We start from the raw sequence: 21325 nt of genomic DNA on the forward strand, positions 1-21325 counted from the left end.
TTTAAGTCAACTATCAGACTGATTATTATGGTTTTAAAAAAGGGAATCTTGTTAGATAGTGTTTGATATGTGGTAGTTGTTATTTTTTAAATTATTATTTATTTAGAAATACATTAAAAAAATATTATTTTTTATTTTTTATTTAATAAAAGTAAGTTAAAACAATATAAAAACATTAAAAAAAAATTATTTTAAATCAAATTAAAAAAATTTAAAAATTTTAAAAATAAACGGGCACGCCGCAAAAACAATCATACCTCCAGCAGCCGCTAGCCCCTACAAACATCCAACGGTTAACGAGAGTTATTTATTACAAAACATGGGATTCTAAGACGTGCGATCTCTCCTCCACTCCAATCACCCCTTACTACTACTGCCACTGCTCCTCCTCCTTCCTGCTGCTTCTTTTCTTCTTTCATCCTCCTCCTCCTCCCTCTTTCTCTGATTTTTTTTTAAACACAGAGCTTTCCTGTCTCTGTCAGATCGGGTCTCTCGGTTTCGGGTCGGCGGCGATCTGTTCTTTCCTTAAGGTCCGTTTCTATTTCGGGAAGTTTGAATTTTCAGAGCTCCGTCCTTCTCTTTTCTTGAACTTTAAAGTAGCCCCCCTTTTTTTTCTCTGGAGACAAACAAAGTTTTGAAAAAAAGTCTTAAAAAAATCGAATCTTTCTCTCAAAATATCACTTTTTATCGCGAAAATCACTATCAATCAATCAAGGGCTGGGCTCTTTTGTGTTTTTTCCTTTCAATTTTAATATCTTGGTGTCTCAGCTTTTTGTTGTTGTTTTTTTGTAGGGTTAATCGGGTTTTGAAGATCGACAATGGCCACCGAAACCAAACTTGACCAACGTATCCTTCCTTCCTTACTCTCAAGTCTTTCCTTTTTTCCTTTTTTTCTTTGGATTTTTTCGTGATATGTTTGATTGATTAGTTATGTTATTTCAAGTGTATAATGTAACATAGCTGAGAATGTCTTGACAGGATTGGAGTCGAGCCCTGTTGTTGCTAAGCCAGTTGACAACAATGTGGTATGCTACATTTTACCTACCTTAATTCTTTCTTCTTCTTCTTTTTGTTAAAACCGGGTTGGTCCGAGTTTACTTTGAGCGGAAAAAATGGTATAATGGGATGAAAAAGCTTTGGCTTTAAAGGGATTTTTTTGTTTTCGTTTTTGTTTTTTGTGAATGGTACCTGTCAGGGTTCTGGAATAGATGGACTCCCTTCAGATTCGACTCCCACCATTTCGGCTTCTGGGAATGGTGTTTCTGACACCAAAGTTAATGGCAGTGCGGTATCTATCACCAAAAGGGAGGCTGATCAAGAGCCAAATGCTGCTAGTAGTTATAGTTATCAATACCCAGGTTAGATATTGAGATAATTTTTTGTTTTTCGCATTTATGTTGGAAGTTGGGAAAGATGTTCGTTCAATACAAATTTATAATTCCCATTGCAAATATACTATGCTAACACAGGTTCAGCCATGCGAAGTATTGTACTTGGACTCTTTTACGCATTTAATGGAACTCATTTTTAATGGATTTTTTTTTATCTCTATTGCTGATATAGTACTTCATTTCCATAGGGTCAGAATGTGTTGAACAGCATGGTGCAGTTATGTGAAAAAGGGAAATTTCTTCACCTTAGGATGTAGTCAATCATTAGAACATCAAAATACCTTTTGTGTTGTCATATTTGGGATGCTATATGGAGTCAGTGAGCAAAAAAATAATCTTCACTGAACTAGCCTTCTTCCAGGAAAATAAGTGTTTCATATTTGAGGTGTAGCTTTTGGTACAACTAGAGATCAGTCCTCAGTTTCCTTTCTGGGTTGGGTAGCTGGGACAGCAACAGATTTCTGCTTAGCTTAGACTACGATTTAGTGTAGTAGTACTTATAAAGTACTAATTTAATGGGATCGGCTTAGGTTTGGTCAATGAGTATGAACATTTCAGGATTTTTGAGCATAGGTTTGGTCACTGAGTATGAACAGGTCAGGATTTTTGAGCATTTGGTGACGGTGAACATGCTACTTTTGCTTAATCAAAAGTTTTAGTGGCCAGATCACATTTAGTGGTGGATGAGATTCTATTGTTAAAGTGGTAGGAGGTAGCAACTCGGTCGCCTGATCAGTCCTCGGTTTCCTTTCTGGGTTGGGTAGCTGGGACAGCAACAGATTTTTTCCTAGCTTAGACTATGATTTAGTGTAGTAGTACTTATAAAGTACTAATTTAATGGGATCAGGTTAGGTGTGCTCAATGAGTATGAACAGGTCAGGATTTTTGAGCATCTAGTGGCGGTGAACATGCAACTTTTGCTTAATCGAAAGTCTTAGTGGCCAGATCACATTAGTGGTCGATGAGATTCTATTGTTAAGGTGGTATCAGGTAGCTACTGGGTCACCTGATTGATACCTGGTCTTTGCGGATTTAATGTCAAAAGGTACACTCAACAAGATCACTGCTGTGGCCAGGGTAATAGCTGGGTAAGAAACTGAGATAGCTCCAGGCTTCTCTTGCCTTGTGTGATAGACATCATGGAAGCATCCCCATGCTGGTGCATTGCCTGAAAATAATACTATGGAAAATTCTTATAATCATTTGGTTTCTTTGTTAACAATTGAAGCTGTCTAGTAAAATTTCATTTAGTTTATCCACCTTGCAGTGTTATTTCCAATTTGTATTCATAATTGAGCATTAATATGTTATCAGTATACTTAATTTCAGAAGGATAACTCTATTTTGCAGGCTACAGTGGGTCCTCCACGCAATTGGATGATCAAGTTTATTACCAAGCAGATGGTTCCCAAACAGTAAGTTCCTTGGAACTTTTACATGGAAGCACAAAGGGACTTGCCTTGTAATGGTTTTGCATCCATTCATTTTGAAATTTTAAATCTGTTTGTAAAAACTTTGAGCGTTGTCTGTTGTTCTTCAATATCCATTTCTGCTGCTGCTGCTACATATATTTTACCACAAATTTCTTCACTGTTATTACCTTGTGATGAAGTATTACTTCTTATACTCTGGTTGCCTCTTTAGGGCATGCAATCGGATAATGGTTCAATGGTTTATTATTGGCCTAGCTATCCATATGCTTCAGGAACGGTAGTTGGTGTTGATGGGCAAAGTGTTGCTCAACAGCCATATTTTTCTTCCTCGGGATATCTACAGCATCCTGTGTCCTATGGGTTAGAAGCCATGCCTTGTTATTCATGGGATTCAGCATATGTCGGTGATGTCTCGAATGGAAATGCTGTTTTTGAAAACGGAAAAGGTGGCTCAGGTTCCACTGCGTTTGCCCAGTCAAATGGCTTCAACTCTACAAAATCTAATGGCAACATTGGCAGCAAAATTTCCAAGCCTATGTACACTCAACTTGTCAGACCTATGACCAAGGTATATACCCTCTTGGAGCATGTTTAATTTTTCCAGAATTTCAGAGCATGTTTAAATTTTCTGAATTCAACTTCAGCATTTTTTTTCTCATTTTTATCAGAGCAGTGGTTTTGTTGAATGAAAATCGCTTGTGGAGTTTTTAGAAGTGCATTTGTTTTATAATTCTTTCCATCTCAAAGCTTGATGGGAGTGTCATATGTTCAATTATTTTTGCTAGATGCTCTTAGTATTCTTTGAACATCTTTTTTCATTTTATCATAAAAGCTGTTTCAAGAATAATTGAACTTTGTATGTTATACAATGTGTGAATGGATTCTCCTTGGAAGTGTTTTGCTGATGTGAACAATCAAATTACAGGTTTCTCCATCGGGTTCAGATTTTTCAGCAGGCCTTTTTAAGGGATACCAACCTATGGGAAAGTTTCCTCCATTTACTTCCCAAAAACCAGGTCCATTCCCACACAATGGTCCATTGAACTACAGGCAAAATGGAAGAATGTGGACTGGGAATTACAGAAACATATCAAGAGACAGATTCAATAAAAATTATGATTTTGAAAACCAAACTGAATTAACTCGTGGTCCTAGGGCATCCAACAAAAATGCTCCATTGGATTTGTTGGTCAACAAAAATGCTTCGTTGGACTCCTCAGTAAAGGACGAGTTGGGAATTGCAATGCGCAAAGAGCAATATAACTTACCAGATTTTGAAACCGAGTATGCTAATGCCAAGTTTTTTGTTATCAAATCTTATAGTGAAGATGACATTCACAAGAGCATTAAATATGATGTATGGGCAAGTACCCCAAATGGCAATAAGAAGCTAGATGCTGCATTCCACAATGCAGAAGAGGTTTCAAGTGATACCGGGTACAAATGTCCAATTTTCCTCTTTTTTTCAGTAAGTTGGAAACAAACTTTTTTCCTTTTTGTGAAATGTTTCTGCAATTTCTCATAATGCTCCTATATACAACTAAAGTTTAAATGACCACGTCCTCATTTATTTGTTTGGTTTTCCCCTCCTTGATTTATCATAATGTCAGGTAAATGGAAGTGGACAGTTTGTTGGCTTTGCTGAGATGGTTGGTCAGGTTGACTTTAACAAAGACATGGATTTTTGGCAAATTGACAAATGGAACGGTTTTTTCCCTGTGAAGTGGCATGTAGTAAAAGACATTCCTAATGGTCATCTGCGGCATATTGTGCTTGAAAATAATGATGGACATTCTGTAACTTTCAGCCGGGACACTCAAGAGGTATCTCCTATTCTTTCATTTAAGTGCACATGGCATCTCTCTGCGGAACTTGGTTTGGTCCTTTAATGAAGTTTACTAAACTCGTCTTTTCACAATGTCTTGTTTCGGAAAGTTTTGATATGGCACTTGAATATACCAAATCATAGTTGTATGCCCTCTATTTGATACAGGGTGGGAAGAAGAAAATAATGCAGTGACAGCAAAGAGCAGAACTATGGCTAAACTTGAATAAAATTTAATCGGGAACAAGAGGATGAAGTTTAGGGCTTGGAGAAAAAAAATTAGAAGTCTATATAGATTATCAGAAAACAGAAGTCTTGTAAAAGTCCTACTTTAGAACAGCTAAAAGCCTTAATCTCAATCCTTGTTGGAGAAGAAATCCTTAATTAAAAGTCATCTGATAAACACATGAAATGGCTCAAGGACTCCCAGTTTTTTTTATTTCTTCTATTTTTAAAAAGAGAATTTAAAACCAACAGGGAAACTGAAAAAGAATAGCTGCTTCATCCCTATTGTTGGCAGTTGGCTTGTTTGTTGGGTGGATTTAGTGTTTTGCTCATATAAAGGGTAACGATCAAGAGAAAGAGGGGATGCAAAAGACATTTTTCATTGTCTACCATGATCTGAGATTTTAAACTTTTGATATCTCTGCAAGAAACCCTACTTGTAAATGGAATCTTGTGCCTAGTCTGGTCAAAGTGAAACCTTCCGCACATTTGTGCTCAATGTTTTCATGGTTGGTCTGACTAGACTGTCATGTAAATGTGCAGATTGTACTCAAGCAAGGTTTGGAAATGCTTAATATTTTCAAGAGTTATTCTGCAAAAACATCTTTGTTAGATGACTTCAACTTCTATGAAAAGCGAGAGAAATCTCTTAACACCAAAAAGGGCAACAAGCCTGCTACTTTGCAAATGGAAATATTTAAGAACGGTGATTTCGCTGTAAGTTCCATGTCCTCTTTCCTTGTTAATACCTCATTTATTTTTCTTGATCCTTAACTTTGAACTGCTACCCCCAATTCTTTTCATATTGTGCTCAAACTGAGACCAAGACCATGACAATATGATAGCATACTGATTTTTATTCTCAGGTTCTTGCCAACTAACATTCTTGTTATCCATGTGCCTCCCTTCTCCTGAAATTTGGCTATGAAGTTTTTTGCTTTATTTATCTACTTAATGTAGTAGTTTTGTAACATTGTATCATTCCTCTGCTGCGCAGAAGCATACAACAGCCGAAGAAGGGATATCTGAAGATGACTCAAGGACCAAGAAAACTACTAATCCCTCATCTCTTATCAATTTAACTAAAAATCTCTCACTCAGTGGTCACATCCAGAAGAGTAACCCTATAAAGAAGCCAATAGGAAATTCAGATCCACCTGTTCCTTCACCATAGGCTTTTTTAGGGCATTAGTAGGTTTGTTGCAGTGCTGTAGCTCACAGTTTTAATCCCTTCATTCCGAGCCTTCTATTTCAGGCTTTCCCCCCTTGAAAATGGGTGTTTGTTTTCCAAAAGCGTCTTTTGGACTATCAGTTAGGTGGGTTTGCTGGTGATTGAAGGTGTTGCTTTTTTTTTTTTTTATCAATAATAATAATCTATTCCTAATTTTGTTTTGAACTTGATTCTCGTACCAACTTGGAATGCTGAGAAAGTGTCTGGTTTATTGGAGATATGCTTGGAGGTGCCGACAATCAATGTATGATCCTTGATGACAAAGAAGTTAAAAACCAATTTTCTATGCAAAATGTAATAGCAGCCAAAATTGCTCGTATCCTGCATGAACCTGTGCGTCCAAGCTATCATCTCCTTGCTGTTTATGTTAATAGAAGGTCACTGCCTGGTGCTTCTTGCATGGCAGAAAGAACAGTACCCCGCATAGGGAATTCAATGGCTATGGCATGTCTGCAAAATGGCCATGCTACCAAATTTGGTAAATTTTTGCTTTGTTCGATTCCTAATGTACTTGAACGAAACAAAAGTAAGTCTTTCATCGTGGGGTTTGTCCCTTGTCGGCTGTTTTTAAAAATAATACTTTCCAATTATTGAAACAATAGTGTTTTGTTTTTTACAAAATATTGATTTAATTAGGTTTGAATCGGGTCAATCCCGTCACTGAAACCTCACTTAGATTAACTGGGTTCATCTAAATCAATGTTTTGTTCAGCTTAATTAAGAATCTAGTCCAAACCAAGCTCTAAGTTCCTGGTTTTTTTTGGATCAATTCACTAAAGTAGATTTAATAATTATGCCATTATGGTATTTGAAGTAACAAAATAACCAAGGGTGTTAAAAAAAACTCGGTCTATTTTATAATATTTGCATTATATAACTCAACCTAACCCGTTAAAGTTGAGTAATGTGGATATTATAAATATTAGTGGATCAAAAAACCTAAAAAATAGATGTCAAGGTTCGGGTGACGGGTCGAGATTTTTAAAACTTGCTCAACCTGACTCAACTTATATACCTTCTACTAATCTTATTTTTATATTTGATAGTTTATGGATTGAGTATTTATATTTATATTTATATTTTATTTAGAAATGTTTCGGCATAATAATTCTTGTTAGTGAGCTTTTTATTATATTTCTTTAACGTAACAAAAAAAAATTTGTTTTTTTGTTGGAGAAGAATGAGGAGTTAACTATAATTTAATGATGATGTAATATATAAAAATTAAACCTAATATTTGAAAGTGTCTTGACATCTACTTTCTATCCATATTTTAGATTCATTTCTAAATATAGATCCATTAAAATTAGCAATATAAATTCAACTCGTGAATATTTGTAATATTTATAAAAAGTTTTAGCTCAAATTACTAAGGATAAAAAAAAATTTAAATGAATCAGATTTATATTTTATAAAATATTAAAAATTAAATTAAATATAATTACAAATATAAATTTGACCCAATTATATCCATGAATAAAAATAATCAAGGATAATATTGTTGTTGTGGGGTCTTGGGTACAGGCTTTAAGCTTGGATCATGGGCTATGCCTTTGAGCCTACTTTATATCCATTCAAGAGAATCAGAACTAAACCCTTAAACCCTAAAGCATAATTCTATCTCCCCCTAAAAAAAAAATCCTTTTTTTTGGTGTTGTTTGGACTCCGAGAAAAGAAACTGATTCATCCCGGAAAAAGAAAATAACAGATGACAGAAGTAAACCCAAAAGCCTCACCTGAAGAATCTCCGAACGAAAGACCTTCAAAGATCTCTAAAACCCTTCAAGAAGAAGGAGACTCGAGCGAGGAAGAAGAAGAAAAAGAAGCTGTAGATAAATCAATGAAGCCAGGACTTCAACGTTACTTGGTAGCTGTTGAGTACATAGGCACTCGATTCTGTGGCTCCCAGCAACAGCTTAATCATAGAACTGTTGTTGGTGTCCTTCAGGTTCTTTTCTTTCTTCTTCGAATCATCACTCAACTTGTTTTTTTTGTGTAATACCTCGAAATTATAACAATAATTGTGTTGAATAATGCAGGAGGCATTTCATAAATTCATTGGGCAGCCTGTAACAATCTGTCTATCCAGCAGGACTGTGAGTTTTTATTTCTAGCTGGCCTGAATTCTTTTTATGGTTTAATTGATGGATGGCAGCATAGATGCTGAGTTTCTGTTAAAAATATAAAATTTAGGATGCAGGAGTACATGCATTGTCTAATGTTTGCCATGTTGATGTGGAACGCATAAGCAAAAGGAAGCCAGGTGAAGTGGTATGTATCTAATCTGCAATTCATGTCGCAGTCGATTTCTGGCTAATTTTGTTTCGCATTTGATGCTGCTAATGTTATGGATTCATAGGAAATCCCGTTTCGTGCTCTTAGTTTTTTCCTTTTTAACTTCATGGAACATTTTGGGTTTGTAAATCTATGAAGAGTAGGACATTGTTAGGATTTTTATTTGCTATACCTAAGAACTTGATCTTCATATAGAGGTTATTTGAAATCTGTTTGTTGGTATGATGAGTTCTCGTATCACCTTGAGAGATGTAAATAATGGACAAAATTCATCATCTTGTTCAACAATGCTACCAAGCTTTTCTTCTCGACAGGCTCAGTGATTTTATTCATCCGTCCTACATCACTAGAGTCATTTCATTTATTCTGGTGCATAGTTCATACTTATACAGCTGCCTTTAAAATTTACCTGAGCTTCTGTTACGACTGCACAATTGTTGTTTCTGTTTTTATCAATTTGCAGTTACCGCCTCACGAACCAGCAGTAGTCAGAAAAGCCGTGAACCATTTCCTGCAGGTATGTTTGTTAACCACTTAAGCCGTGAACCTCTGCATCATCTTTCCCTTTCACCAATTCTTTAACACTTAATTATACTTGCATTTATTTACTTTTGGACATGGTACTTTGCTACTTGCATAGTGCGACAAACAGAAAAAAAGATCTGATTGTATTATGTGCATCACCTTCTGTGTGGACATGTTTGGATTGCTCTAGTAGTGATTTATATGTTGGCATTTTCTTTTATACAAATTGCATAAAACGTTCATCTTTTATTCATGTTGGATCACATCCTCATGTGCTACTAGATACTAGATAGGCATCAATGACACTTTTTTCATTTGGTTATGTGAGAAGAAGGAAGGTGATATTATGGTGACTGATGTTCGAAGTGTTTCGGCTCATTTCCATGCGAGATTCAAAGCTCAAGAGCGCACGTAGGTATTGATTAACTTTAGTTCTTTTTGTAAAAATTGCAAGTTTGCAACCGCCAATTGAGGCATGTGTATATTAGCTTGATTGAAATGATGGTGTGTTGAATTTAAAGACTTTTTGCATGGAAGACCATCCGCCATAGATGATATGCTTGTGTGTCAGATGACTTTGGCTATAGTTGTATAGTTTTGAGATGATGAAATGAATTTCAAAATAGATGTGAGACATATGCTGTCATAACACACCACCTTAACACTTAATCTGTGGTCTGCTGTGCTAGACATACTTAACAACTTGTACTGCAGAGGATAATGTTCAAAATATGCCATTTATTTTTTTAGGTACTTCTACCGCTTGCTGATTGGACCAGAGCTTTTGTCCACCTTTGAAAAAGACCGGGCATGGCATGTATCAGAGGAGTTAGATCTTGTTTCCATGCAGGTTAGAAACCATTGCCAAACGAATTTGTTACCTTGTTTAGTCAATTGAAATGGAATTAATAATTGATAACAATGCAGGAAGCTTGCAAAGTTCTTGTTGGACATCATGATTTTAGTTCCTTCCGGGCATCTGGTTGTCAGGTTGCTCCCTATCTTCTAGATGCATTGCTTCTGGCTGCTTTGTCCATTTGTTGCCTATTTGATAGCTTTAATATGTAAAGGCAAGCTGTTCCATTTTGCAAGGACTCCTAAGAGTAGCTTTGAGAGCTTTATGATTATGAGCTATCCAGAGCTTAAGTACCTTTCACTATTTTTATTTCTGTATAATAAACTTTCAAACCCAATCACACGAGTGTTGAAAGTGCTGTATCTCTCTGTGCATTGTTTGAGGGAAAAAACTCTAACACAATATCTAGCCAATATGTTCAAATGCTAAAATTTTTTGAACTGTTTATGATCTTATACAGTTGCTGATTTTTTTCAGGCAAAATCACCATTCAGAACCTTAGAAGAACTTTCTGTTTTGGAGGTGGTTTCAACTCCATATTTTCCATCCATCACAGAAAGAGAACAGAACAGTTCAAACGGGGAAGGTCCTCATTCATTCCATAACAAGTGTAAGACTGGCTTACCAACTGGATCTATTTCCAATGGTTTTTTGGCAGGGGGCTCCAATAGTGGAACTGATTTAGGTTTTGGGATAAGGAGAAGGCATCGCTGCTATGTCATAACAGCTCGTTCTCGCTCTTTTCTCTACCACCAGGTTGGGACTGTCTGTGTCCTGTGTTCTTTGGTTTGATTCTTTCGTTTCTGTTCCTGAAGTGAATACGGTATTTTGGAGCCGGTAGCCACGTGACACTGTTAAATTGATGATATGCACTAGAAATGAGAACCCAATGTGATTGACCTGGGGTAGCAACAAAAGTTGATGGCATCATGTTTTCATGTCGTATCCATGTTTCAAATGGCATCACAAACTTTTCTTGCTGTTTAAGCCTTTGTGATTGGCGAACTTAAAACTTCAGTTGAATATTTTCAGGTTAGACTGCTTGTTGGTGTTCTTAAATCTGTGGGCACTGGAGATCTAACAGTTTCAGATGGTCTGTTCTCTGTTTACATATCCCACAGTTGTACATGCACACACATAGTTGTGAGTTTAATAATTTCTTAATTCACCTTTGGCCTGTGCAATTGTTTTTTCTTTTCCAGTTGAAAGAATACTGAATGCCAGGTCTATTACTGCTGCAAGTCCTATGGCTCCTGCATGTGGTCTCTACCTCGGACATGTTAAGTATGAGCCGCTGTGAATCCATGATTACCGAGAAATTGCTCCTCCTTCAGAAACATGGTACTATCTCTTATGGAATGCTCCGATTCACGAACTTGGGATTGTGAGGACCATCATCTACGGGATCAGTTGGATCGTGCAGAGAGATGCTGGAACCTCGTGCAAGCTCAACCAACCTGTCAGGGCAGCTTATTTTTCTTGAAAGCAAATTATGGGGTAATATTTTTCAATTTGTAAACATTGCATGCACATTATGTTCCTCATTTATGGTGCGTGAACCATGAAAAATAATGGCATTATCCCGGTTCAGAAACTTGCTTTTCAGCTTAATGTCATTGTTTTTTATTGTGCTACACCTAATTTACCTGCGGTTTAGCTTGTTTAGAGAGTGTTTGTTACAGTGACATATATTGTTTTTCAGAATATATTTTGCTTGGAAATGCATCAAAATAATATATATTTTTTATTTTTTTAAACTTATTTTTGATGTTATACATTAAAACTATTTAAAAGCATCGAAAAAATATTAATTTGAAGAAAAAAATTCAAAGTTTTTCAATCATTAACTAAACAAGAAAAATAGGCTTAGTCAACTGGGAAAATTTGGAAGAAAAAGAATTTCTTCCATTGCTATCCTTTTGTTTTTCTCGTGGGAGTTAAAACTCAAGGATTTGGTCATTTTCTTCTCCAGAAAAAAACATTTCTAGAAGGCATAATGATTTTCCTTTTTGGGAAATACTCTTAAAAACTTGGAAAGGCATAAGAATAGCAAAGGAACATAAATAAAGAAAGATTTCAAATCACACCAAAATAATTAACATTTGGACGAAGAGACGATCGTGCTGAAAGATGATGAACAATGGTGAGTGATAAATAGTGAAATTATTGTTCCCGGTATAATAATAATTCAACAGCTACCTAAAAGCAATGATGTCAGATGGGCTGGCTGGGCATTGACTCCATAGCTAGCTAACTTCACGCATACAATTTGAGACTAAAATATGCCTGTTCAAGTTATGATGCAGTCGTCTAGAAACTCCATGATGAAAGCCTAAAACCTTTGACGACAAGTAATTGATTTATTAAAAATACCTAATCCCCATTTTAATACACGCAATATTAGCTTCAACCTCCTTCAAATCAGCTTCTTGGTCATAAAGCTTGAGAACCCTAAATTATTCATCGATCCTTGATTGATTTTCCTACACCCAAAAACCCAACAGCATGTCTCTCAGACCAAGAACAACACCTTCCTCAAAGAAATCATCCATACCTGCTGAAATATCCACAGGAAGTTCAAGCTCGGCTACTAGCAACGATAATTACATCAATAAGAATGAGCCTGAAACTCCAAAATCCCCATCAAGACCACCCACTTTCTCTCAAAGGGCAATCTCGCAAACCCTAACAAGTACAGCAAACCTAGCCAACCTCCTTCCCACAGGCACCCTCTTAGCATTCCAGATCCTCACCCCTATATTTACCAACAATGGTGCCTGTGATTCTGCCACAGCGCCCATGACTTCTGTCCTCCTTGCTCTCCTCGCTGTTTCTTGTTTTCTTGGCTCCTTCACGGACAGTGTCAAGTCACCAACAGATGGACAAGTCTACTATGGTTTCGCAACCCTTAAAGGGATGTTTCTGTTTGACTGCCCGGATCCTGTTGGTTCAGGCTTGTCTGATCTGAGCAAGCTCAAGCTAAGGTTCATTGATGTGGTTCATGCAGTTTTATCAGTGCTTGTGTTTGTTGCTGTGGCTTTGAGGGATAAGAACGTTTTGAGTTGCTTTTATCCTATGCCTAAACATGAGACTCAGGAGGTTTTGGATGTCATCCCTGTTGGGATTGGTCTCATCTGCAGCTTGTTGTTTATGGCTTTCCCTACCAGAAGGCATGGGATCGGCTACCCCGTTACACCAGGCAAATAATTGCAGCTCCTTGTGTCATGTGATCTCTCTGACTTGTAATTTTTTTTTTTATTATTTTATTTCTCTGTGGATTAAAAAATAGGTTGTTGAACTTTCATTTCCCCTTGATGTACCATGTCTTTACCTGATTAGAAAAGGGAGGAATTAATTCTAAGAAGCATATATATATTCCAAGCTATGCTGAGAGCTAAATAATCTTTTTTAAAATATAAAAATATATTAAAAGCATTAAGAATTCTTTAATTGTTTTATTTAGTCTAACTTAATGAGTCAATTTTAAAATCTCGCAATCTAACTATTTATCTAACTTAAGTTTCAAACTAAATATTACAGGAATTAGCTCAAATTAAATTGATTGATTTCATGGATCCAAATACAATCTTGATAATTGGTACTAAAAACATGGCTTAACTTTAAAGAAAATTTTAAAATGATAACTTTTTCAACAAAAACTATTGAGACAATAGACCGTGTCATGAAATATATAATAATAATAAAATCATTTCCTAAAAAAGATTATAACTTTTTATCGGGTTCATTAGATTGATCTCAGTCCCTCAGTAAACCATTTCATGAACTCTATTGAGTTTACTAATTTGTTTTTTATAAAATATTTTTTAATTATATGATAAAAATATATGGTAACAAAATTGAGCACCAATCTAAAAAATAAAAACTTATTTGAGACAGTGATAATCCTATAAAAAACAAACAAACAAATAAATCATTCAGTTTATTCCACAACCAATCCAATATTAAAGGATAAAATCGAGAAAACTATTAAAAATAATTAACAAATAAAACACCAACCTAACATTATAGTTATCAGACCTGGCCCGTTAACTCGATGAACCCAAGAAAATAAAAAAAATAGGGTTTTAATTTTCCACATTAAAAATTTAAGAAACAATTCATGTGGATGTAGGTTATACATGTTGTAAATAATAAACTTTAAAAGATTATTTCGAAAGATTTTTTTATCTCACATTGAAAAGATATTATCTTCTTCTTTTAAGTTGAAGTATTTAAAACAAAAGATTTTTTTATCCCATATTGGAAAAACACAACTTTCTTCTTATGAACATAAAGTATATATAATAATGGGCTTTCAATCCCATATTGAGAAATGAAAAGCTTCTTCTAGTATTTATACAGTGAACTTTGATAAGGGTTGGTAACTAAAAAAAAAAAGATAGCAGGCTCGCGCGCAAAAGGATCAATGGTAAAGACAAAGGTAATGTACATATAGAATAGGCGTTGCCTCGAGCGCATGGGGGGTGAATCGATGGTTTTTAACTAACTCAACCCAACCTTATTATTAGCACGAGCCTGCAATGTTAGGTCCAGTCGCGCGGGCCTTTATTTTTTTTTTGTTCCAAATCCAAGTGACTTGGATTTGACAACCATGTCAAACCCAAGGTATTTACTAGACCCAAAACGCTTGGGTCTAGCAACCACGCCAGACCCAAACAGCTTGGATCTAGCAACTATTTCAAGCTCAAGCGTCATGGGTCTGGAACGACTCCATACCCAAGCTGCTTGGGTCTGACGTGGTTGTCAGACGCTTATCATACCCAAATTTCGGCCACCACAATGGCTGAAAAATCAAGGTTGATGTTTTTTTTAGAAACTCATTTTCAATCCATTTTCAACCCAAAACACCTAGAAATCACCCTAATAATCTTTTTAAACCAATCTTTAACCTCCAAAAGCGCAAAAAACTAGTCAAAAATCCAAAATTAACTCAGAAACCAATTTCTTCTCGATCTCAAATCTAGTTTTTAGGCACTTTCAAGGTAAAAAAACACCCAAGTCAAACTTTTCTCGTCATATGGAACCATTTTAGAAAAAAATATAACATTTTGGTGGCTGGAATTGAAGAAATGATATTTTTCTCTCTCTAGGCTAGATTTCAGCCACCTTTCAGCCATCTTCTCTCTCTCTCTCATCTTACCCACTAAGAACTGAAAAATAATGAAAATAAAGTTTAGTCCCAGAATGAAATTGTTAAAAATTAAAAGGACCGATCACCTTATAGCAAACAAATATGGGGGATAAAAATATACTTTGCAAATAAATCTGAATGTGCCACCTATGTTACCTTTGTTTTACACTTTAGTCCCCTGACTTTCAATTCAACCCCCGGCCACAAAAAAACATTTAATTAGGCTTAAATTTGAGCTCAATTGCGCCAAAATAAAGTTCAAGGACTAAATTAAAAATTTACAAAAATATCGCTATTACAATCCACATTAAAACATGAGAGGAAAAACAGTAAAATAATATACAATGAAATAGCCATCCAGTTTACATTATAAGTATTAAGGAGAGTAGTTTTTGTTGACCTAGGAACGTGGGTGCGAGGACTTTGATACAAGAAACTTTTTTTTATTCACGTGGGGTGTCTGAGTCAGCTTACGCGGATCTCGACTAATCTTCACGGATCCTGAAGTTAACGATCAGGTAAAGCTCTAGTAGCCATCTATATTAACAACTTTAGTGTTTGAACCTGAGATCACATGGGAGTAAAACTTTGATACAAGAAATTTAAGTAGAGTCCGAGAAAATAATAATAATAATTGAATTATCATGACTGGACCTTTTATTAATTTGTGGTTTGGATGGTAGCTGGCAAAGGGTTTAAAATTTTAATGATTTTTTCTCATAAATTCGTTTCATTAAATTATCTCGTTTATATGTACCAAACGTTTAGTCAAAAGCTACACAAAGTATTTGTTTATTTTCATGCTACGGTTTGTGTTTTGTTTTAATCATATATTTATAAGTATTTATTCATTAATATATTTTATTGTTTTGCATCATTCCACTGAGAATTTTATTTTGATATTTTCATTAAAAAAACTATAATTTATAATTTTTCTAAACTATAATCTAAAAAAATTACCGCCATAACAAACACAAATTAAACCTAACTTACCCAAGAAATTTGGACTCACTACACCACCTTCTTTGAGGCCCAAATCAGCTTAACAAGATCTTTGTCTCTCATTTCATGTATATATTATCCATCAACAGCTTTGATGATCTCATTATATTTGCTTTATTATTATTTTTGTTTTGCATAAGAAAGATATATTCTTGTGCAAGCTTATTTATATAGCAATTGAAGTGACAACGTTTCAACTAAAGTGTTCAAAAATTTCGTTTTTTTTTCTTCAACTTATTTTTTTTGGTGTTTTTTTTTATTGTTTTCGTATAATATATTGATATTAAAAATAAATTTTTTAAATATAAAAAATATTATCTTAATGCATTTTCAAGTAAAAAAACATTTTGAAAAATAATCATTACCACAACTATTATCCCATACACCCTTGAAGAATAAATATTTTTCAAAATAATTTTAAAATTATATTATGATGTGAAAAATCAATTCTTTTAAAAGCTAACCGTTGATATTAAAAATAAAAAAAAATAAAGTGAAATATTTAAAAAACAAAAGATATACATGAGTTGTTAAGGTAACGTAGTAGTAGATGTTTTTCAAATTGGTTTTTTCTAATAATATTTTTTATTTTTAAAAAATTATTTTAACATTGGCACATCTAAACAATCCAGAAATATTAAAAAATAATTTAAAAATTTTTTAAAGAAAAAATAATTTTAAAAAATCATGAAATATGATTTCAAACATAAAAATAAACAACCCGAGAATCATGATCTCAAAATAATATCCACCAATTCAATAATTAATGTATATGTTTTTTTTTTTCGTTGTAATATTTTTTCTGATATTTTACACAACTCTTTTTAAAAAAAAAATAATAATTAAAAAGCATAGTTATTAACATAGAAATTCAAGAATTAACTCGAATTAAGTTTGTCGAACCGTACAAGATCTGATTCTGAGCCGAATCTAACAAGTATGCCAAACAGTGCACGTGTGGTCTAGCGCCACGTCAAATGAAGATATGAAATTGAATAATAATAATAATAATAACCATAGAAGTCCATCGAGATCACTACATAAGAACAATGGCAGTGTGAGTGACCCAGTCCCAGGATCTAAACTCATCACAATGTCCCTCTCTCTCCTTCTCACGTCAACACGGCCCCCACTCCTTGATAGAACCCACTTCAAGATCACTCACGCTAACCCCAAAAAACTCACCTCTTCTTCACATCCAAGTTTCAGAAACCTGCCCGCGTTGATACTCAGCTCTAGCTCTGGCTCTGGCTCTTGCTCTTGCTCTGGCCATGAGGAATCTGGTCACCTACCTGTGTCCCCACCAAAACCCACCTCCCTGGATTGGCAACAGAACGTGTTATCCACTGCAGCAAGCTTGTATCCTCTCTATGTGACTGCTGGTGGGATTCTTGCTTGCTTCAACCCGTCTGCTTTTTCTTGGTTTGTGAAGAGAGGTCCAGCTTCTTATAGTTTGTCTCTTGGGCTCATCATGTTGGCTATGGGTCTCACTTTGGAGCTTAAGGACTTGATTGCCTTGTTTATGCAGAGGCCTCTCTCTGTCAGTGCTTTTCCTTAATCTTCATCTTTTTTGTTTCACGCTGAATGTCTTTTTTTTCATGTTTTAAGGTTAACATGTTTGTTGGGTTCTTGAAATGACATCAAGAAATGGATGTTGATAACATTTTGGATTCTTGGTAGTTATTGGGAAGATTTGTAATAGAATCCAGCTAGCTAATTACTTGGATAGACGATCATATGGTCTACAATACCTGAAAAACCCAGGGTGATTTTTTTTGGCATTTGAGATTATGCCGACTTTATTGAATTTTTTTGAGCTAATCATGAGCAATGCATTGTGGGTTCAGAAAATTAACGCAACATGCTGAATAGAGGAGCATCTTGGTGCTTATAGTTTGTTAATTTTAAACAAGGTGTCGCAGAAAGTGGTTCTTTACACAGTTATGTATTGGCTCTGGCTGACAATGTGCGTGTGTTCGTATTCGCTATAGCTGTTTAAGATCGGATTCTTGGGTTCTAATTTCTGTTTTTAATTGGAACATGTGAGGGAATCGCAACTTTAAGTTCATTGGATTGTTTTGTGGAATGATTTAAGTTTTAGTTAAGGAAAGGGATTGACAGGAGGTTCCCCTGAGTATCTCGTTTGCCATCTTTGTTCAGATACTATTTGGATGTGTTGCTCAATATACAATTATGCCAGCTTTTGGACTGATCGTTAGTAAAGCGTTGGGGCTTCCACCTTCTTTTTCAGTTGGATTGATATTGCTCGGTTGTTGCCCTGGAGGTACCGCCTCTAATGTGGTAAGTGCTCTCTGTCTATCTTTTTTCTCTGGAGCCATACTTATCATGAACTCTATGGAAGCATATTTCAAAGGCAATTTATGATTTTTGATATTAGAATGTAACATTCACTAAGAAATTTCTGCCTCTTTCTTTTTCTGGTTGGAAAATTTACATGTGACCTACTGATATGGAGTAGCATTTGTACAAGGAGATAGAGGTCTACACTTCTCATTGTATCTTTTTAATGGGAACTCTAATCTGGTGATCTAGTCACGAACAATATGCTTAGTATTCTTGGAAGTTCTTGTCCTCATCTTCCATAGAGTACTTCCTAGACTGAATATTTTGGGTTGTAGAATGTACAATGCTCATGTCCTTCTGTATCCAAGAGTTATTTGCAGTTGTAAGTTATGAGTGAACATGCATTTTTTACTAGCTTATCCATCCCAGGAATGTTTAACTATGGATCTTTAACCATCTGTGTTGACTAATCTTTCCAAATTATCATGTTTTGGACCCTGTATCTTGTCAAGATTGACAGTGTTGTGTTCATTACTAATTACGATTCCCCACGTTCTCCCATCCCACAGAAAAGAGAAGGAGAGAAAATGTCAGTCCTGACAGAACTAATTGTTTTCGTGAACTAGGTTATGTTGTTCTTATGTGTTATAAGTCCGAAACAGTTTATGGATTATCGATCAAAACTGGTGTATTGGCCTTGAGATAATTGAGAATTCTGTTTCCTTTTTTCTATAGACAATTGAAATGATTGGTATATTGAGGTGTATACAAATGCTGTGCCTCAAAATTTGTGAGATATCTATTTATTTTTGCTGAAGTAGTGTTACAGGTGACCTTAATTGCTCAAGGGGATGTTCCACTTTCTATTGTAATGACAGGGTGCACTACTCTTGGTGCAGTACTTCTCACTCCATTTCTGACAAAAATTCTGGCTGGAACTTATGTTCCTGTGGATGCCATTGGTCTTTCCATCAGCACTCTACAGGTAAATTCAAAGTTGTGCTTAACAACAAGTTAGATAGCATCACATTTCAAAATATTCTTTTACTTATACTGTGGTCATTGTCAATTCTTATCCAGGTGGTTGTTGCTCCTATTCTGCTAGGTTCATATATGCAGAGCAAAATTCCTGCAGCTGTGAAAACTGTCACGCCTTTCGCGCCACTGTTTGCTGTTTTAGCTTCATCGCTGCTTGCTTGCAGGTTCATTTGGTGCTGTTTGGTTTATTATGTGAAATTGGTGCTTCTGCATTCAATTTTCTCTGATTTTTGTTCTCTGGTTTTTACTCCAGTGTGTTCTCAGAAAATGTTGTTCATCTTAAATCCTCAATGGTTGCTGCGTCATTGCCATCTGATGCCTCTCTAATTCTTCGCATTCAGTCAATATTCTCTGGTGAAATGGGAACTATAATACTTGCTGTTCTGCTGTTACATTTGGCTGGCTTCTTTGTTGGGTATGATTATGAATTGCTCTTCATTTCTATCCTTGACGATGACAATTCTTCAATGCTTGCCTTCAGCTTTGACTATCAATATGCATCTTATCTTTCGTATAATTTTTGTACCATCTCGGCTAATTATGTAAGCTAGATAAACACACATGCACATAGCCTTTGTCCAATCTTGATTGGTGCGTGGGTGGTTTATGGAAATGAGAAATATTTTCTCTTGTAAGTTTATCTGAACAGAAACTCTCTGGTATCAGAGCATTTAAATCTCAATCTACGTTTTAGCCAAATCGATAATATTTCACCACTCCAATCATCTGTAACCTGCATTTGCTTGCTTAATCAACCTGTTCTATTTTGAGACAGTTGAAAAATATCGTTCAAATGTGTCTGCAGATACTGTTTTTGGTGCGTGCCTGGGAGCAATGCTAAAAAAATTATACGTAGTCAGATAATAACAAATTTTGCCCATTTTCCGTTGAGATTTACAGAGCAGACAACTTTCTGGCATTTTCTGTCCTGTAAATTTGACTCATCAAAACTTTTGGTATCTACAGGTATATATCAGCAGCAATTGCTGGGTTTAAAGAGCCGCAACGGCGGGCAATATCGATTGAGGTATGATCATGTCAATCCCTTGCTATCTTCTTGAAAGCATCAGAAAAGTTGTAAATGTTTCTTTTTGTGATTTTCGGTGGTCGTTCTAATTTTAGCAGTTGATCCATCGTTGAGTATACTTTATCTTAAATCAATTTCCACTTTTCTTTTCTTTTTTTTTTCCTGGGGCAACACATCACAGGTTGGAATGCAAAATTCCTCCTTAGGTGTGGTATTAGCAGCATCACATTTCACTTCACCCATGGTTGCGTTACCCCCAGCTATGTCTGCTGTGATCATGAACATCATGGGCAGTAGTCTAGGCTTCTTCTGGAGATACACCAATCCCTCTGATTCAAAGGACACACACAGCCCCAAGATTGATGGAAGTGAAAAATGAAGCCCTCAATGATTATTCACTGAACATTTTAATCTTGTTCTTCTGTCTTCATCAGTGTTCTTGAGAAATTATCTGTCAAACCTCTTGGTTGTTGACCATAGGATGCAATGTGGCTCTCCCTCTCCCTAACCCTTGTCTCGGAACTTCAGGCTTGAATTCATGTTCCAGAAGAGCACTGGTCTTGAATTCATGGAGTGTGGACATGAGATCTTGATGGATAATGGTTCATGTAAAGTTCTCAGAATTGATGTAATTCAAAATGATGCTATGGTTATAACATTTAAATTGTTTTTGTGTCAATATATTTAAGTTTTAACTAATAAATTCTTGGCATTTATTAAAAGAGATAAAAACGTGTTTCGTTGAAAAAAATTGAGACAAATACATAAAATTAAATTCATACATGAAATAATTTTAGAATAAATTTTTTTATTTTCAAAACAAAAAATTCAATTAATTTTTTTATATATTTTTATTTCGAGACAATAACTAAACAATACCTTCCAAAACATGAACTAATAATAATAATAATAATAATAATAATAATAATAAATATTTTTTTTTCTTGAATGTTTGAGAGTGATAACTTTTATTTTTTTGATGTATTTTATTTAAAAAAACACTAAATTAAATTTTTATATA

The 21325-nt window shown here is 35.1% G+C and overlaps 4 protein-coding genes across 8 annotated transcripts; all 4 read left to right on the top strand.

Annotated features, from left to right (window-relative positions):
- The first annotated feature begins 289 nt into the window (after positions 1–289).
- Positions 290–6270, top strand: LOC18111170 (YTH domain-containing protein ECT4). 2 transcript variants are annotated; one of them, XM_024598327.2, is made up of 10 exons: positions 296–530; positions 793–846; positions 979–1025; positions 1196–1358; positions 2742–2806; positions 3036–3392; positions 3750–4292; positions 4435–4647; positions 5418–5591; positions 5872–6270. In XM_024598327.2, the coding sequence occupies exons 2-10, from the start codon at positions 819–821 to the stop codon at positions 6046–6048; spliced, it is 1767 nt and encodes a 588-aa protein (XP_024454095.1). In that variant the 5' UTR covers positions 296–530; positions 793–818; the 3' UTR covers positions 6049–6270. The 2 variants fall into 2 exon arrangements, with proteins under 2 accessions (XP_052307674.1, XP_024454095.1); XM_052451714.1 differs by lacking the exons at positions 5418–5591; positions 5872–6270 and adding an exon at positions 4818–5026 and having other exon boundaries at positions 290–530.
- A 1413-nt stretch (positions 6271–7683) lies between these two features.
- Positions 7684–11415, top strand: LOC18111171 (uncharacterized). 3 transcript variants are annotated; one of them, XM_024596910.2, is made up of 10 exons: positions 7685–8053; positions 8145–8201; positions 8299–8376; positions 8864–8917; positions 9260–9336; positions 9676–9775; positions 9853–9915; positions 10259–10537; positions 10814–10874; positions 10984–11415. In XM_024596910.2, exons 1-10 carry the CDS (start codon positions 7814–7816, stop codon positions 11079–11081), a joined length of 1107 nt encoding a protein of 368 aa, XP_024452678.2. In that variant the 5' UTR covers positions 7685–7813; the 3' UTR covers positions 11082–11415. The 3 variants fall into 3 exon arrangements, with proteins under 3 accessions (XP_052307689.1, XP_024452678.2, XP_024452677.2); XM_024596909.2 differs by having other exon boundaries at positions 7686–8053; positions 9257–9336; XM_052451729.1 differs by lacking the exon at positions 10814–10874 and having other exon boundaries at positions 7684–8053; positions 9257–9336.
- A 440-nt stretch (positions 11416–11855) lies between these two features.
- LOC18111172 (protein DMP3) lies at positions 11856–13166 on the top strand. Its single transcript, XM_006389474.3, has one exon. The coding sequence runs from the start codon at positions 12287–12289 to the stop codon at positions 12986–12988; it is 702 nt and encodes a 233-aa protein (XP_006389536.2). The 5' UTR covers positions 11856–12286; the 3' UTR covers positions 12989–13166.
- Positions 13167–16946: 3780 nt separating this feature from the next.
- LOC18111173 (probable sodium/metabolite cotransporter BASS1, chloroplastic) lies at positions 16947–20983 on the top strand. 2 transcript variants are annotated; one of them, XM_006389475.3, is made up of 7 exons: positions 16947–17475; positions 18096–18236; positions 19069–19224; positions 19320–19441; positions 19531–19692; positions 20244–20304; positions 20486–20983. In XM_006389475.3, the coding sequence occupies exons 1-7, from the start codon at positions 17029–17031 to the stop codon at positions 20681–20683; spliced, it is 1287 nt and encodes a 428-aa protein (XP_006389537.2). In that variant the 5' UTR covers positions 16947–17028; the 3' UTR covers positions 20684–20983. The 2 variants fall into 2 exon arrangements, with proteins under 2 accessions (XP_006389537.2, XP_052307126.1); XM_052451166.1 differs by lacking the exon at positions 16947–17475 and adding an exon at positions 17524–17977.
- Positions 20984–21325: the final 342 nt, after the last annotated feature.

This window comes from Populus trichocarpa, chromosome 3 (assembly GCF_000002775.5).
Source record: "Populus trichocarpa isolate Nisqually-1 chromosome 3, P.trichocarpa_v4.1, whole genome shotgun sequence".
Classification (NCBI taxonomy): domain Eukaryota; kingdom Viridiplantae; phylum Streptophyta; class Magnoliopsida; order Malpighiales; family Salicaceae; genus Populus; species Populus trichocarpa.